Source organism: Manis javanica, chromosome 7, assembly GCF_040802235.1.
Source record: "Manis javanica isolate MJ-LG chromosome 7, MJ_LKY, whole genome shotgun sequence".
NCBI lineage: Eukaryota > Metazoa > Chordata > Mammalia > Pholidota > Manidae > Manis > Manis javanica.
Window position 1 is genome coordinate 70,190,223 of NC_133162.1, and position 18,656 is coordinate 70,208,878.

The following is an 18,656-nucleotide window of genomic DNA, read 5'->3' on the forward strand; positions in this document are numbered from 1 at the left end:
ACTGTCCATCAGTGTAGTAAGATGCTGTAGACTCACTACTTGTCTTCTCTGTGTTGCACATCCCTCCCTGTGCCCCTCCCCCATATTATACATGCTAATCGTAAGGCCCCCTTTCTTTGTTCCTGCCCTTACCCCTCCCTTCCCACCCCTCCAGCCCAGCAGTCCCTTTCCCTTTGGTAACCGTTAGTCCATTCGTGGGTTCTCTGATTCTGCTGCTATTTTGTTGCTTCAGTTTTCCTTTGTTCTTATACGCCACATATGAGTGAAATCATTTGGTACTTGTCTTTCTCCACCTGGCTTATTTCACTGAGCATAATACCCTCTAGCTCCATCCATGTTGTTGCAAATGGTAGGATCTGTTTTTTTCTTATGGCTAAGTAATATTCCATTGTGTGTATGTACCACATCTTCCTTATCCATTCATCTACTGATGGACATTTAGGCTGCTTCCATATCTTGGCTATTGTAAATAGTGCAGTGATAAACATAGGGGTGCATCTATGTTTTTCAAACTGGAGTGCTGCATTCTTAGGGTAAATTTCTAGGCGTGGAATTCCTGGGTCAAATGGTATTTCTATTTTGAGCATTCTGAGGAACCTCCATACTGCCTCCCACAATGGTTGAACTAATTTACATTCCCACCAGCAGTGTAGGAGGTTTCCCCTTTCTCCACAACCTCGCCAACATTTGTTGTTGTTTGTCTTTTCGATGATGACTATGCCCGTTTTTTAATTGGATTATTTGCTTTTTTTTTGTTGAGGTACATGAGCTCTTTATATGTTTTGGATGTCAACCCTTTATTGGATCAATAATTTATGAATATATTCTCCCATACTGTAGCGTACCTTTTTGTTTTATTGATGGTGTCCTTTGCTGTACAGAAGCTTTTCAGCTTGATATAGTCCCATTTGTTCATTTTTGCTTTTGTTTCCCTTGCCTGGGGAGATATGTTCATGAAGAAGTTGCTCATGTTTATGTCCAAGAGATTTTTACCTATTTTTTTTCTAAGAGTTTTATGGTTTCATGACTTAACATTCAGGTCTCTGATCCACTTTGAATTTACTTTTGTGTATGGGGTTAGAGAGTGATCCAGTTTCATTCTCTTACATGCAGGTGTCCAGTTTTTCCGACACCATCTGTTGAAGAGACTGTCATTTTGCCATTGTATGTCCATGGCTCCTTTATCATATATTAATTAACCATATATGTTTGGGTTAATACCTGGGGTCTCTACTCTGTTCCACTGGTCTGTGGCTCTGTTCTTGTGCCAGTACCAAACTGTCTTGATTACTGTGGCTTTGTAGTAGAGCTTGATGTTGGGGAGTGAGATACCCCCACTTTATTCTTCCTTCTCAGAATTGCTTTGGCTATTCGGGATCTTCGGTGTTTCTATATGAATTTTTTAACTATTTGTTGTAGTTCGTTGAAGAATGTTGTTGGTAAGTTGATAGGGATTGCATCAAATCTGTATACTGCTTTGGGCAGGATGGTCATTTTGACGATATTAATTCTTCCTAGCGAAGAGCATGGGATGGGTTTCCATTTGTTAGTGTCCTCTTTAATTTCTCTTAAGAGTTTCTTATACTTTTTAGGATATAGGTCTTTCACTTCCTTGGTAAGGTTTATTCCTAAGTATTTTATTCTTTTTAATGCTATTGGGAATGGAATTATTTTCTTGATTTCTCTTTCTATTAGTTCATTGTTAGTGTATAGGAAAGCCACAGATTTCTGTGTGTTAATTTTGTATCCTGCAACTTTGCTGTATTCCGATATCAGTTCTAGTAGTTTTGGAGTGGAGTCTTTAGGGTTTTTTATGTACAATATCATGTCATCTGCAAATAGTGACAGTTTTACTTCTTTACCAATCTGGATTCCTTGTGTTTCTTTGTTTTGTCTAATTGCCACGGCTAGGACCTCCAGCACTATGTTACATAACAGTGGGGAAAGTGGGCATCCCTGTCCTCTTCCTGATCTCAGAGGAAAAGCATTTAGCTTCTCATTGTTCAGTATGATGTTAGCTGTGGGTTTATCATGTATGGCCTTTATTATTTTGAGGTACTTGCCCTCTATACCCATTTTGCTGAGAGGTTTTATCATGAATGGATGTTGAATTTTGTCAAATGCTTTTTCAGCATCTGTGGAGAGGATCATGTAGTTTTTGTCTTTCTTTTTGTTGATGTGGTGGATGATGTTGATGGATTTTCGAATGTTGTACCATCCTTGCATCCCTGGGATGAATCCCACTTGGTCGTGGTGTATGATCCTTTTGATATATTTTTGAATTTGGTTTTCTAATATTTTATTGAGTAATTTTGCATCTACATTCATCAGGGATATTGGTCTGTAATTTTCTTTTTTGGTAGGGTCTTTGCCTGGTTTTGGTATTAGAGTGATGTTGGCTTCATAGAATGGGTTTGGGAGTATTCCCTCCTCTTCTATTTTTTGGAAAACTTTAAGGAGAATGGGTATTATGTCTTGTCTGTATGTCTGATAAAACTCCAAGGTAAATCCATCTGGCCCGGGGTTTTGTTCTTGGGTAGTATTTTGATTACTGCTTCAATTTCTTTGCTCGTAATTGGTTTGTTTAACTTTTGTGTTTCTTCCTTGGTCAGTCTTGGAAGGTTGTATTTTTCTAGGAAGTTGTCCATTTCTTTTGGTTTTCCAGCTTGTTAGCATATAGGTTTTCATAGTAGTCTTTAATAATTCTTTGTATTTCTGTGGAGTCTGGTGATTTTTCCATTCTCATTTCTGATTCTGTTGATGTGTGTTGATTCTCTTTTTCTCTTAATTAGTCTGGCTAGAGGCTAATCTGTTTTGTTTATTTTCTCAAACCAGCTCTTGGTTTCATTGATTTTTTTCTATTGTTTTATTCTTCTCAATTCTATTTATTTCTTCTCTGATCTTTATTATGCTCCTTCTGCTGACTTTAGGCCTCATTTGTTCTTCTTTTTCCAATTTTGATAATTGTGACGTTAGACTATTCATTTGGGTTTATTCTTCCTTCTTTAAATATGCCTGGATTGCTATATACTTTCCTCGTAATACTGCTTTCGCTGCGTCCCACAGAAATTGTGGCTTTGTGTTGTTGTTGTCATTTATTTCCATATATTGCTGGATCTCCATTTTAGTTTGTTCTTTGATCCATTGACTATTTAGGAGCATGTTGTTAAGCCTCCATGTGTTTGTGAGCCTTTTTGCTTTCTTTGTACAATTTATTTCTAGTTTTATACCTTTGTGGTCTGAAAAGTTACTTGGTAGAATTTCAATCTTTTTGAATTTATTTAGGCTCTTTTTGTGGCCTAGTATGTGGTCTATTCTGGAGAATGTTCCATGTGCACTTGAGAAGAATGTGTATCCTGTTGCTTTTGGGTGTAGAGTTCTGTAGATGTCTATTAGGTCCATCAGTTCTAGTGTGTTTTTCAGTGCCTCTGTGTCCTTACTTATTTTCTGTCTGGTGCATCTGTCCTTTGGAGTGAATGGTGTGTTGAAGTCTCCTAAAATGAATGCATTGCATTCTATTTCCTCCTTTAGTTCTGTTAGTATTTGTTTCACATATGGTGGTGCTCCTGTGTTGGGTGCATATATATTTGTAATGGTTGTATCCTCTTGTTGGACTGAGCCCTTTATCATTATGTAATGTCCTTCTTTATCTCTTGTTACTTTCTTTGTTTTGAAGTCTATTTTGTCTGATACTAGTACTGCAACACCTGCTTTTTTCTCCCTATTGTTTGCCTGAAATATCTTTTTCCATCCCTTCACTTTTAGTCTGCATGTCTTTGGGTTTGAGGTGAGTCTCTTGTAAGCAGCATATAGATGGGTCTTGTTTTTTTTATCCATTCAGTGACTCTGTGCCTTTTGATTGGTGCATTTAGTCCATTTACATTTAGGGTGATTATCGATAGGTATGTACTTACTGCCCTTTCAGGCTTTAGATTCGTGATTACCAAAGGTCCCAGGTTGCTTTCCTTACTATCTAAGAGTCTAACTTAACTCACTCAGTATGCTGTTACAAACACAATTCAAATGTTCTTTTCTATTTCTACTCCTTTTTCTTCCTCCTTCATTCTTTATATATTAGGTATCAAATTCTGTACTTTTTGTCTATCCCTTGATTGACTTTAAGGATAGTTAATTTAATTTTCATTTGCTTCATAATTAGCTGTTCTACTTTCTTTACTGTGGTTTTATTACTTCTGGTGACAGCTATTCAACATTAGGAGCACTTCCATCTATAAAAGTCCCTCCAAAATAGACTGTAGAGATGGGTTATGGGAGATAAATTCTCTCAACTTTTGCTTATCTGGAAATTGTTTAATCCCTCCTTTGAATTTAAATGATAATCTTGCCAAAGTAATCTTGGTTCCAGGCCCTTCTGCTTCATGGCATTAAATACATCATGCCACTCCCTTCTGGCCTGTAAGGTTTCTACCGAGAAGTGTGATGTTAGCCTGATGGACTTTCCTTTGTATGTGATCTTATTTCTGCCTCTGGCTGCTTTTTTAACAGTCTGTCCTTATCCTTGATCTTTCCCATTTTAATTACTATGTGTCTTGGTGTTGTCTTCCTTGGGTCCCTTGTGTTGGGAGATGTGTGCACCTCCATGGCCTGTGAGACTATGTCTTTCCCCAGATTGGGGAAGTTTTCAGCAACTACCTCCTCAAGGAGACTTTCTATCCCTTTCTCTCTCTCTTCTTCCTCTGGTATCCCTATAATGCAAATATTTTTCCGCTTGGATTGGTCACACAGTTCTCTCAATATTCTGTCATTCTTAGAGATCCTTTTTTCTCTCTGTGCCTCAGCTTCTTTGTATTCCTCTTCTCTAGTTTCTATTTCATTTATTGTCTCCTCCACCGTATCCCACCTGCTTTTAATACCCTCCATTGTGCTCTTCAACGATTGGATCTGTGACCCGAATTCATTCCTGTGTTCTTGGATGTCTTTCTGTACCTCCATTAGAATGTTGATGATTTTTATTTTGAACTCCCTTTCAGGAAGAGTCACTAGATCCATATCATTTAAATCTTTCTTGGGAGTTGTATTAAGAATTTTACTCTGGACCAAGGTTCCTTTTGCATTTCATGTTTGTATATGGCGTCCTCTAGTGTCCAGAAGCTCTGTTCAGGAGCTGCACAGCCCCTGAAGCAATGTCGGGGATCACAGGGGAGTGGTACTGGTGCCTGGGGAGAGGAAAGAGCTGTTACCCACCTCCCAGCTGCTGTGGCTGTCTCCACTGCCTGAGCCAGTGGGCCGGTCACAGAGGTATAAGTTTTTGTCCCAGAGCAGCTGGATATGGATCCCTTTTTTCCACAAGCAGCCGGAATCCCAGTCTCCCCAGAAACTCTGCCTGTATTAACTTTCCAGCCCGGTAGTCATGCGAGTCTCATGAAAGCACCATGAAATATAGGTTTGTGCTCACAGAGCATATCTCCAGAGCTCGGTATTCAGCAGTCCCAGGCCTTCCACTCCCTCCCTGCTCTGTTTCTCTTACTCACGTCAGTGAGCTTGGGTGGGGGATGGGCTCAGGTCCCACAGAGCCACAGCTCTGGTACCCTACGCCGTTCGGTGAGGTCTGCTCTTTTCTCCAGGTGTGTGTCGTCTGACGCCATCCTCCTTCCTGTTGCTCTCTCAGGATTAGTTGCGCCAACTGTATTTTCAAATTGTATCCAGTTTTAGGAGGAAGCCTCTGTGTCCTCTCACGCCACCATCTTTAATCTCTCTCTATACTGCCTTTTCTGTTCCTCTTTTAGACACTTCGACGTTGGGCACACTATACAATCCCCTATTAACACTTTATTTTCTCAATTACAGGCATGTATCTATCAATATCTATACCCCTTCTTTATTATCTTCTGCAATACTGCCTGACTTTAAATAACTGGTGTTAGAATTGTACTTGCATTTCATTCCCAGCCACCTAGACACACACAGTCCCTATCAGTACAGAGCCTTCATTAGTCCTGTTCATCTGGGGCTGTCTAAACCTAACCCAGTTATGTAAACTGCTCACCCTTAGAATGTGTTCTTGAAAACTGAGGTACTTTTAATCAAATAAGCTAAAAATAAAAAAAGCAATTGAATATTAGTAACTCAAATCTTTATATCAGTTTATCTGTCTTTGTATATGTTCTTTTATGAAAAATATTGCTAATTGTAGTCATTACATCTCAATCTGTATGTTGGTGTATTTAGTGTTTAAACGGAAAATATTTTTCTATCTCCAGATGGTATTAATAAAAATTGATTTAAAGACAAGCTCTTATAAAAATTGGGCATTCTAAAACTTCCAGAAAATTCTAATTAAAGATATAAAGCATTAATGCTAATTTAAGTTGAACTAAAAACAGACATGTTCTTATGGTTATCAGCTACCTAAGTTTACCTAAAGTCATTTAAGTTGATGTTATTTGTTAAATCTTTCAAGAAAAAAATGCTTAAAAAGAGGCTTGACTTTGTCTAATGTTTGGTAAAAGTTTTGTGAGCATGGTTGTTAGGAATGAATAAACTAAACAAGTGTAGCAAGTAAACCTCGTAATAATTGTGTGTTACAGTGTGTATACCTACAAACAGCCTGAGAATCTTTGTGGTAACCTAAAACCTTTAAGTTTTGCTAAGTTAAGTAGACATACTTTGTGCTTAGTGAGAGATTGTGCTGTAAAGCACACGGTTCCATGAATTATAAAATGTGTTCATAAATTTGTCAGTCTAAAGAATGCTGATGTAAGTTTACAATAGCCTACTACTCAATGTTCACTGAAAATTAAAGTTCATAGTGGTTTTAAGTTCTAATTAAAGCTACTTAAAATAATAAGGAAAACATTTCTTTCTGCATGCTGAAGAATGTTTTTTGACAAAAGAAAGTAACTTGGTTCTAAAGTACAGCTGGTTATTTAAAGAGGAAGAACTCTAAATGTAAAAAAAAATTGTTGAAACTTTGTGGAATAATTGATATGGTCATGCTATGTAAAATCAAATGAGTCTTGATATCAAGTACATATCAAATTAGAATTTTGTTTTCAGTTAAAAGGAAAAAGTTTTCTTAAACTGTTAGTCTGCTCTTAATGTTGGAAAATTGCAAAAAGTTTTCTACCTGTTTTATCAAAGCAGTTTCTCATGTTTAAAATCCCAATGAGTTGTCTGAGTATTTAAGAAAATGAGATCTTAATATTAAAAGGACTAAAAGCTAAACTTTGCTAGCAACTGTATAACCTTCTGTATTTGCCTTTGAGGTATTTTGTTGTCATTCTGGTTAAATGGATAAGTATTACTTCATGGCAACCTATAATCTTATTTAAGCGAGTGCCAAAGAAACTTTCTTCTGACAACTTCCCAAAATCAAATTAAAAAGGTGCTTTTGCATCTAGTTAACTCTGATATGTTCCAGAGGGCCCCTGGAACATATCAGAGGAATTTTTTCTCATTGGAGAAAGTATTTGGCTAATTTGGCTTATTTATCTGATATGTAATTACCTGCTTAATTACCTCAAAAGCACTATCAAAGGGAATGATACTAATCTTTGTTACTAAATGTTTTGTGTTACAAAAATATTCAAATTTCCTTATATCAACTGTCTTATAGTAAGCTCTCATCAGATCTTTAGCCATTGTCATTTGTCTTTTGTCATTTATAGTCACTGTTTTATTACTCCTAAACTAGTAAAGAACTAGATTTCAGCAGAACAGGTATTGGTTACATAGGATTAAATAAGAATGAAGATTTTGTGGCTTTTTGTTATTCTTTATAAGCACAGTTGAAACATTTATCTTTCTCTCTACCTAATACTTCTAATAAAAATGAAGGTGATTTTAGAGAAAAATATTTTTTCAGTAATACAGCCTTGTCTATACTGAATCCTAATACTAGTTATTGGGATCTAGATTATATCCAGAATTCTAGTTCCCCCAAAATATCTGACTATGAGTTTTTCAGATGTTTTAGTTTTCTCTTATCATTTAAATTAAAGTTTTACTGTTTCTAGTTCTCATATTCAGCCAGGCTTAATCTCATCAAGTTAATCCAAAATGGAAAATCCAACTCCAGATGTTGCTACCTAACCTAATAACACAATTTGCTCTATTTTGCCTAGAAGCCATAAAGAAATAGTAATAGAAATGGAACCCAAGATGGAAGCGCCAATCTTCTGAGGCCCTCTCCACCAACCTCTGATGGAGACCTAACTGCACCCCTTACTGCATCCTCTCTCAGCCATAGTGCTCATGGCCCCCTTTCTCTGGCAGCAGCTAGGGTTTCCATCTGTAGAGGGGGGTAATGAGGTAGGGACTGCCAGTGTAGTCAGAGTAGGATGAGGACCTCCAGAAAAAGCAAGTCAGGATATTTACAGTCAGAGTAATGTAACAACGGGCAAAGAAGTCCCTATCAAAACTCTGTTAAGCATTATGCAAATCAAGGTCACACTAATTCTCTAGGGTAAAGATACCAGACTAGGAATATAGACATCTTCAGTGAGATCAGTTAAAAGTCAAAAGGCCAGGAGTAACTTGGCCTGGAATGTTTGAGTGTTTGCGAATAAAGAACGTATCTCAGCATAACCCGTGACTTCATTATAAATAGCCCTAGCAAACAGACAACAACCCAGCCTACCTTAGGGGCAGGGCAGGTGGTACAAGTCCACACCCTAACCCCTTTTTTCACATTATCAAGGTATATGTGGCATGAGACACATCCTTCCTGCTCTAATAGATTATCCCGGGAATAGAAAAGATTTCTCTGAGCTCTGCCATCTGATTGTGATGACAACTTGAACCTTTTAGATACCACCTCTGCTGCTGTTGCAACTGTATTCATCCTGCTGGTTCCTGGATTTGTCGGTGTTAATGCAAAAGGAAATATCTAAGCTGGCCTGTGCATATAGCAAGATATCAAATTTGACTGCTTCCATATTATCTGAACTCAGTCAAGAGCTAGGAGAAGTGCAAGTTGCAATACTTCAAAATCGTGCTACTGTACACTCTCTGCTGTTAAACGAACATATGGGATGTGCCCAATTTCCAGGAATGTGTTCTTTTAATTTGTCTGACTTCTCTCAAATCATTCAAAATCAACTAGACAATATTCATAATATTATTAATAAGCTTTCACAAATGCCTAGGTTACTTAACTGGCTTCATTGGATATGGCCCTTAATTGTGGGTCTGCTTTTGTTATGTATGAGTATTCCTGTTCTGTTAATGTGTGTACATAATTTAATTGATAGTCTGTTAAAACCTATACAGGCTTATGCTACTTAACAAGAAGTTATGTCATAGAAATAATCAATCTTCTCACATTTTTCTTCCATTTGCAACTTCTATAACTTTTCTTCTCCCTTCCTGAATATAACCCTTTTTCTAGAATTTGTGCCTCGTACATAGAATTGTAGTGCATCAAAGCCTTTCCAGCTAATGAAGATACCTCAAGACAAGTGCTGGACATAGTAGCCATGAAGCATAAATTTTCAAAAAGGCAGAAAGTCTAACCTCGTCAAAGAATACTACTTCTCTCTCACTTACCAACTTTACATCTCCCTGTATAGCCCCAGAAGATGGCTGGTTAGCCAGAGATGGCTAAGATTCCTCAAGGGAGGAACAACCTAAGACAGGCACAGTCTCAGAGGGGCCATCAGGTGAGAAATTGGGGGTCAACAGAGGTGAGGCTTAGAACCTCACCCCCCCAGTTTTGAGAGAAAGCTTCTGCACCCATGGCTGTTTTCCTGCCCTTGCCCAGCTTACCTTGCCCAGCTTAGATCAAAACCCAGTCGATAGGCATAGACCTGATCACCTGCAATTACCTTCTAATTACACTAAATCTACTTTCTATCTATTTTATATCACGTAAATTGAAGAAGTAGACTTTTACTTTATACTACAGAATGTGGAGAACTATACTATGTTAAAAGCCTTCTGTTAGAAACTGCCTACTTGCTATATTCTTTATTTTGTCTATCTTCTTCTTAAAATAAAAGGGGGAAATGTGGGATTAATGGGATTAATACATAAATCAAGTAGAACAGAAATCAAATGCACAAATACATATGACTTGATTATTTTTCCTACAACTTTTGATTCATGATCAAAAACAGAATGATTAGAGCCAGAACAGTTCCTACAACTCGTGACTGCCCTCACATGGTTTCCGTATCCTTGAGGAGCGTCATGCCCTAGGGCTGGACTCAAAGTCAGGTAATGATTGTGTACTGGTTGTGTGTTGAACCCTCTACTCAGAATTCTTTAGATGTTTAAGTACATTTGCTCAATAAATATGAGGAGAGCCTTTTCGGCATTACTCTTGTGATGTGATGTCTTGAGTCCTCTGGTTGGCCTTTCAGATCTTCAGCATTCCAGTCATGTTCCCTCCAAATCTGCTGGTCAGAGGTAGGGGGGAGCTGGCATTTAAGTCTCTTATTTCCTTCTTACATTCTTTCTCGTTGTTCTATCCATTAATGAGAAGGAGGTATTGAAGTCTCCAACTTCTGTATCTCTTGTGGGGCAAGATGTGATAGCAACACATTTTCTCAATTTTTGTTTATTTGTTGATGTTTTAATTTCTCTTTAATTTTGAAAGACAGTTTGCTGGATATAGAATTATTGGTTGACAGTCATTTAAAATTTGATCCTCATACTTTCTGAAGAAAAATCAGCTGATAACCTTATTGAGCTTATTTTCTCCATGGTTAGTCACTTTTTTCATGCTGTGTTCTGGATTCTCACTTTATCTTTGGCTTTGAAGTTTAACTGTCACATGCTTTTCTTTAGTTTCTCATATTTCGGAGTTTGTCAAGCCAATCAATAGACAGCAATTTCCTTAAATGCTTTGAACTCTTTAAGTCTCCCAGACTTTGTCAAATGTGTGTGTGTGTGTGTGTGTGTGTGAGTGTGAGTGTGTTTAAGGATGCCTTCAGCAACCTGGTAAATTGCAGCTCTGTCCTAGACTTCATTCCCTGCTTTCTCATAAGCTCAGTGTCAGCCAAAATGAGAGATTAAGGCTTTTTCAGATGCACACAGCCCCACACACATGTACGGCCTTTTCTATGCCCAAGAATGTGTTGGGACATTTGAAATCCTATTGTGGGCATCTCATTCCTTGGGTTTTCCTGTTAAGTTTTTTGGTCACCTTCTTGTTTGTCCCAGTTGGTACCTCTGCTTCAGGCAGCTCAGATTTTAAACAATTGCCACTGATATTTTTTTTTTAAAAATGTACTAGAGATAAAGCTGTTTCCACTGAGTGAACTGTGAATCAGGTCAAGGAAAACAACTCCTGAGAATTGAGCCTTTTTTTAGGAAGGTGCCAGTTAGGTCAAATAGTAACAGTTCTCTGGAAATGGTGCTTTTTGAAAGAGTTCCAAACCCAGTTTACCTTCCCAGCCCCACTCCCTCCCCAATTGATTACTGAGTTTCACAGCTACCATGCTGATAAAGCTTTGTTTTTCAAGATACCACAGTTATAGGAGGTAGGCATGACAATAAGATAAGCTAAAATGCCACAGAACTTGTTGGTCTCACCAAGATTATTGTTATTATTTTTCTTTTGAATAAGTGTTGCTTGGTTGTTGCAAGTATTTGGTTGATTTCCAGAGTTTTAAAAAAAACTGATTATGATTTTAATATATTTACCGGTGTTCTCAGTTCCTTTTATGGAGGAGTGGATTTTTGGAGACCTTTATTCTGCCATTCAGAAAATACTTCCTTCTCATCTTTGTGTCATGTCTTTTTTTTTTTTTCCTGTTAATAGACTTTACTCTTTTTTTCTTATAAATGCATATGAATTATTTATTTTAAGTAGTTGGGGTTAGCTCAGAATTTTTTTTTTGAGAGGGCCTCTCTCATATTTATTGATCAAATGGTTGTTATATTTATTGATCAAATGGTTGTTAACAACAATAAAATTCTGTATAGGGGGTCAATGCTCAATGCACAGTCATTAATCCATCTCAAGCCTAGTTCTCTTCAGTCTCCAATCTTCTGAAGCATAATGAACAAGTTCTTACATGGTGAACGAATTCTTACATAGTGAATAAGTTCTTACATGGTGAACAGTACAAGGGCATTCATCACAGAAACTTTCGGTTTTGATCACATGAACTATAAACAATCAGGTCAAATATGAATATTCGTTTGATTTTTTTACTTGATTTATATGTGGATCCCACATTTCTCCCTTTATTATTATTATTTTTATTTTTAATAAACTGCTGAAGAGGTAGGTAGATGCAAGATAAAGGTAGAAAACATAGTTTAGTGTTGTAAGAGAGCAATTGTAGATGATCAGGTGTGTGCCTGTAGACTATGTGCTAATCCGAGCCAGACAAGGGCAATAAAACATCCATGGATGCAGAAGCTTTCTCTCAACACGGGGGGAGTGAGGTTCTAAGCTTAGACTTTACTTTTTAAAGCAGTTTTAGGTTTAAAGAAATATTGAGTGGAGTATGGAGAGTTCTAATACACTACCTCACCTCCTTCACCTTCTTTTAAAGTTTCTCCACTGACTAACATCTTGTATTAATTATTACAATTGATGTCAGTATTGGTACTTATTATTTTAATGTAGTTTACATCTTAGTTTACATTATAGTTCTCTTTGTATACATTCTGTGAGCTTTGACAAAGGCATAATGGCATGTATCTACCATTGCCATATCATTTGAAATAATTTCACTGCCCTTGAAATGCCAAGTTCTCTACCTAGTCATCCCTCCTTTCCCTCATCTTCAGCAACACTCCTGGAAAACACTAATCTCTCATGTAGTTGAAAACAGTATGTAGCCTTTTTAGGTTGGTTTGTTTCACTTATTAATATGCATTTAGGTTTCCTCTATGTCTTTTCATGGCTTGAACCCCCTTTTTAAAATATTACTAAATAAGAATCCGTTATAGAGATGAACTGCAGTTTATCTATTCACCAACTTGAAGGACATCTTGATTGCTTCCAAAATTTGGCAGTTATGAATAAAGCTGCTCTAAACATTTACGTGCATAAGTGTTCAACTTATTTTGGTAAGTACTAAGGAGCATGATTAGTGGATCATATAGTAAGTATATGTTTAGTTTGGTAAGAAACTGATAAACTGTTTTCCAAAGTGGCTTTATATTTTTTATTTCCTCCAGCAATGAATGAGAGAATACCAGGTTTGCCTACTGTATGTGGATTCAACTTAAGTGGGTTTTGAAAACAGGCTTATTTCACACATAATGTAGTGGGAGGGGACATGGGAAAGGCAGTATAAACAGAGAAGACAGTGATTCTATAGCATCTTAGTATGCTGATGGACAGTGACTGTAATGGGGTATGTGGGGGGGACCTGATAATAGGGGGAGTCCAGTAACCATAATGTTGTTCAAGTACTTGTACATTAATGATACCAAAATTTTTAAAAAAGCCTGATTTCTTAAAGATTCCTTTTTGAGGTTATTTGATCCTATTTCTTTTGTTATTGTTGATTTTATTGGTTGTACTTATAGAACAGCATTAAATGATATTTGTGATAGTGGGCATTTCTTTCTCTTGCTTCTGTAACCACTGAACTCATTTTTATATTGGTTCAGTTCTTAAGATCCAATAGCTCAGTCTGCCTGTTATTAGCCACATATGTTTTGCCTTTGCTAACACACTACTGACCTTCCAGTGTATCCCCAAAGCAGTGTGCAGTCTTCTGTTGTTTTTACCACCCAATTTCTCTACTAGAAATCCATAATTTTTAAAATTGGTACCAGAGTACAAATTTATGCCTGTCAACTTAATATTAGGTATAGTGTACAGTAATTCCTCTTTTTGTCTTATATTTCTTTTTCTTCACTGACTTTAAATCTTTGTCCCTGAATTGTGCTTGCACTCATGGAAACTGAGTTAACCTCCCACTCAGTTTTGAAAGTTTAGGTTCTCATGTGTGAATTGCATCATCTTCTCAGCATGTGAAATCTTCACTGTCTTTCTACACCGCCCCCTTTTTTTCCTCTCCTGTCTTAATAGTGTCCTTTTTTCCTGAAAATAGTCTCTGTTGTGTATTTGCTTTCTGTTCATCTTTGTCTTTGGCCTCTTGGCCTTCTCAATACTCATTTTTTTCCATCTTATTCCAATTTATTGTGAGATGTTTAAGCAACAAATATACAGATATAAAGCAATTGTGTCTATATTTACCAGTGGGGTAATATAGGCAAAGGATATATGGAATTATAGTACTCTTTTGACATTTACATTAGAAAATTTTTTCAATTTAAAGAAGTTGGAAATTATTGATAGTAGCGATAGTAATATGATAGTAATTGGTTTTTAACATTTACTATATATCAGGTACTGTTCCAAATGCTTTAACATATTACCTCATTTAATCCTTATAGCAACCTAATGATGTAAATACTCTTATTATGCTCGTTTTAAAGATGAAGAAATGAAGCATAGGTTAACTAACTTGCCCTGTGTGTTATGTAGCTAATAAGTGACAGAGCTGAGTTTGGAACTCAGATAATCTGTGCAGGTAGTATAATATAATATAAAAATAAGATACGACTATTTTCAAAGGGGTTACAGTCTAATTAGAGGTGATACAATACAGATTTCTTTAATTTATGCTATAAAGTATATTAAGAGTCATAAAATGGTAGTTTGATCCAGTTGAAGAGATCAGGAAGGGCTTTTGGGGGAAGTAGCATTTCAGTACTAGGAGAAGATGTAAGTTTAGTTTTGGATCTCATGGTGGAAGTATTTGAAATACAACCTAAGGCATATGAACTTTATTTGGTAGCCACTAGAGAACATTGAGAGTTAAAGAACCTATGGCATAGTGATATTAATTATTTTCAATAGCTAGTTACTGTCAGCCAGATTTTAAATCTAAATCCTATGCCAGAGCTGGCTCTTGTATACTACTAGAATTTTTCTAAATGCCAGTTCTTTGTCCCTATATTTTGTTAGTGATCAAGACTTGTTGACTCTTCTTTTGAAATATTTTCAATGTATTAGTTCACTGCATGTGGTTCATGTTCCATATCTGAATCTTACTCTGTAGGCAGCAGACCAATCCCCTTCTCTTTCATCTCTGATCTGTCTTTTACTCACTTGGTAAAATAAAAGGAATTTTAATTTACTTATTAACTGGGACTTTTTAAGGTGACTTCTTTTTCATGTCACAACAATTTTAGAATCTCAGAGATGGAAGTTTAAAAATACGCCCACCTAGTGATTAAAATCCTTGCTCCTTAATTATTCAATGAAAGCAGTAGCAAAAATGAAAACCAGCTGTCTCTGGTAAGAAGAAAAAAATATGTAGTCTGTGTCTTCATGGAGTTTTTAATTTGGTACAGATTGCAAATAAGCACAATATACTGTGACAAGGACTAAAATGGGCACTCTAGAGGGCTCTGTGAAGATACTTATGGAAGTACCATGCCCCACTAGGGATTAAGGAAGCTTTCCCTAAGGAATTGTCAACTAACAAAAGATAAAGAGGAGTTATTCTGCAGATCAAGTATGCAGTGGAAGGCAGGATGGGTAGACTGGCCAAAAGTACAGAGAGGTTGAGGACATGGATTTGGAGATTGGGAAAGTTACAGCATGCTTTTGCAATCTCAGGTAATGGCTGTGGATTAGAAGTTATTCTGAGGGAGGGAGGTGTGTTGAGGGATGAAGCTGAAAAATAAATTGGAATCAAGCTGTCTGCGGTCTCTCAATCCATATTTAACAGTGTTCTGGTCCCTGAAAACATGCCTTGCATTTTGTGCTACTTTCCTTTTCTTTTTCTAGAAAGTTTCTGCCTTTCATTTCAGTTAAATTCAAATATCACACTTCTAGTTCATCCCAAATTCTTCCCTGTCCAAGAACATTTCCCAAACTACATCAGCTTTTTTTCTGTGAAAACATAGCTCTTACCATCATTTGTCAGGTGATTCTGTTTTTGTTTTTCTATTTTGTTTACTTTTTATTGCTTTGTATTTATAGACTTATTATTCAGTCATAAATTGTAAATTCATAATAATTAATCGATCAGTATTTGATATTTAATAATTCAACTATATTTTGAACCAGTAAGAATAAAGCAGAATTATATGTGAACAAGTTAGGGTATTATATATGGATCAGCAATTTAAAAATTCTAAAAAACTTTTTTCTTAGGTTTAAAAAAAAAAGTCAGGCCAGAAATCAAGTATTAGTAGTAGGATCAGAGCAAAATAAGCTCATACTGAGTATTTGAGAATTTAGAGATTTGAGAATATTTGTTAAAAGCTAGGAAATTTAGTGGAAACCATATTTCTACCTTTTCAATACGGTTGAAATTTAATGCATCATAACTTTAGTTTTAGTCCTGATGTGTTAACATAGCCATTATATAGGAGATAATGCTTTTTCAGTGTGTTATTTTAAATACTGAGTTCTCATATATATAACAAGTTTTTGTGTTAAGAACCAACTGGAATATGTATAATATGAATGCAGTAATTTAAATTGCTGTAGTAATGACTTCTGGTTAAAGCATTGTGTTTTTCCCATCCGTGAAACACATTATCTCTACTTTTTTTCTTTGTCTTACTGAGTATGTGTACTATTGTATGAAACTAAAGGGAAGTTTAAATTTTTTAAAGCAGATTTTTTAATGTAGTGTAAGGGTGGGAAATGTGTGCTAAGTATAAGACTTCTATAAAATTTAGTTTAATCTTTATTAGAAAAGATAATTTGTCAACAGTGTAAAAGCAAAAGAAATAACAGTTCATCTGTCTTAACTATCTGTTGGGACTTTTTTCAGTGTGGAGTCCAGAGGTGTATATCCAAACTAGGAATTAACATGGGTAGCATAGTTATGGGGCTAAAAAATATATGTGAAGTTTAAAAGGCTAATTAAAGTCAAAAGTTAAAGAGCAATCATTGCAGAAAAGGAAAAAATACAATTTTTTCAAGCAAGGCCTATCTCTCCCCAGAGTTTTTTGTTGCTATTCTAGTTTCTAAGGAATAAGGTTTATTCAACCAATGTGTAAATGTACAAAAGGGGAGAGTGCTGAACATAATTGTATTAATGACAGATAGAACTGATTGGACCTTTTGATAGAACCAATTTGGTGTCTAAAGTGAGTAAAAGACAAAAGCTTTGTTGTGATAAATGATTTGTAATAATTACTGCAATAATTTCATTACCTTTATTTCTTTCTGAAATTATATTGTATGTCTTTTCCCTCCAACTTCTTCCCCTGCCCTTCCAGAGGCTCTCTCTATAGAGAAGCTCCTTTGGTTCATTTTGAAAGCTATGGAGGGACCCCCTTTTACCAGGCTCAGAAGATGTTTGTAGATGTACCTGAAAATACAGTGATACTGGATGAAATGACCCTGCGTCACATGGTCCAGGATTGCACTGCTGTAAAAACACAGTTACTCAAACTGAAACGTCTGCTGCATCAGGTGAGTGAGTACTGCTGAGCATTTTCAGCTCTGATATTTGAATTGCAAGATAAATCAACTTTACTTTTTAATTGGTTTTCTAACATCTGTCTCGATTTCTATAGGAGTAATGCTTGTAAATAGTATATAACAGAAACTTTTGTGGAGGGGTGGGATGTGGGATTTTGCATGATGGTCTCAGTACAGTTCCTAACATTTATGAGCTGTGTGATATTTGGTAAGCCAGTCTTTCTGCTTTTGTTTCCTCATTTTTATAGTTCGCTTCATTAAAAGGTTGTTGAGAGAATTATTAGTAGTTGTAAATTGAGAGATCTGATACCTGAAACATAGTAGGCATTCAATTATCAGTGGCTGCTACTGTCATTTCAGCTAAGTGTTAAATAAGGAGCAGCAGTTCTACTTACATAATCAGCCATATAAGCTCACTTTTGTTTGAAACCTTCAGGTTTAATCTTCCTTAGTCCCAACATTTTTTAATTTGAGAAAATCTAGATTCATACAGTAGTGATGTGTCGTGTCTGAAGACGGGTAGGCTGATGATAGAAATTGGCTTCTGATTCAATAGTACATTTTTTGTTTGAACATTTAACACACACAAGGTCAAATGCATAGTGGAAAACAAAGGAATAAAGTACTAATTTTAAATCATGGCTATCTTATTTAGTTTTAAATCTATTCAGCTTAAAATCTTGGTTGAGAAATAAGTGACTGGCAGCTCTGCTCAACTTTATTTCTTGGTTCCTTTAGGTTTTATGTTTAGATTCCTGTGGGTAGAGACCAAATGTTAGAATTCCCAGTGGTGATCAAAACCAAATTCATTATATATGCTCAGTAAAGACTAGTTGACTGAAATATGGCTCCTCTGCTAATAATAATGGTTAGTGGAAATATTCTGTTAAAGTCATGTAAATTATTTTATCTCACTTTGGACTACTTTTCTCTGTTTCTGTGGATACTCGCCTGCCTTTTGAAAAGAAACTTCTCTCTGCTAAGACTGCAGCAAGTAAATGGAGGATTCTTTCTGGATATGAGATCCTTAGAACTCTCTTGAGGCAGAAAAGAGACTCCATGATTGAAATATCCAGACATAGAGCTCATGCCTTAGTTTAACTACAATTAGGAGGTAAACTCTAGCTTATAGTATTTCTATGCTTGCTTGTTTGGGGAGAAGATTTTCTGATCAGGAGCTTCAGAGTCAAAGGAAAGAGGAGGTAGAAAAGGTGGGAAATAGTTAGTTATGTGAAATATCTACTTTGAGTCAGTCATTGTACTAGCTATCCCC

At 36.2% G+C, this 18,656-nt stretch overlaps 1 protein-coding gene across 17 annotated transcripts in view; it reads left to right on the forward strand.

Moving 5' to 3' along the window:
* CCSER2 (coiled-coil serine rich protein 2) overlaps positions 1-18,656 on the forward strand; it is a 224,660-nt gene that overhangs the window by 143,504 nt on the left and 62,500 nt on the right. For 15 of the 17 annotated variants that reach the window (XM_073241107.1, XM_073241108.1, XM_073241109.1 and 12 more), the window contains one exon: positions 17,179-17,374. The exons of 1 other annotated variant lie outside the window; for it this stretch is intronic. In XM_073241107.1, coding sequence (XP_073097208.1) covers positions 17,179-17,374 — 196 coding nt within the window. One more of the 17 variants, XM_073241111.1, reaches the window with a different exon arrangement.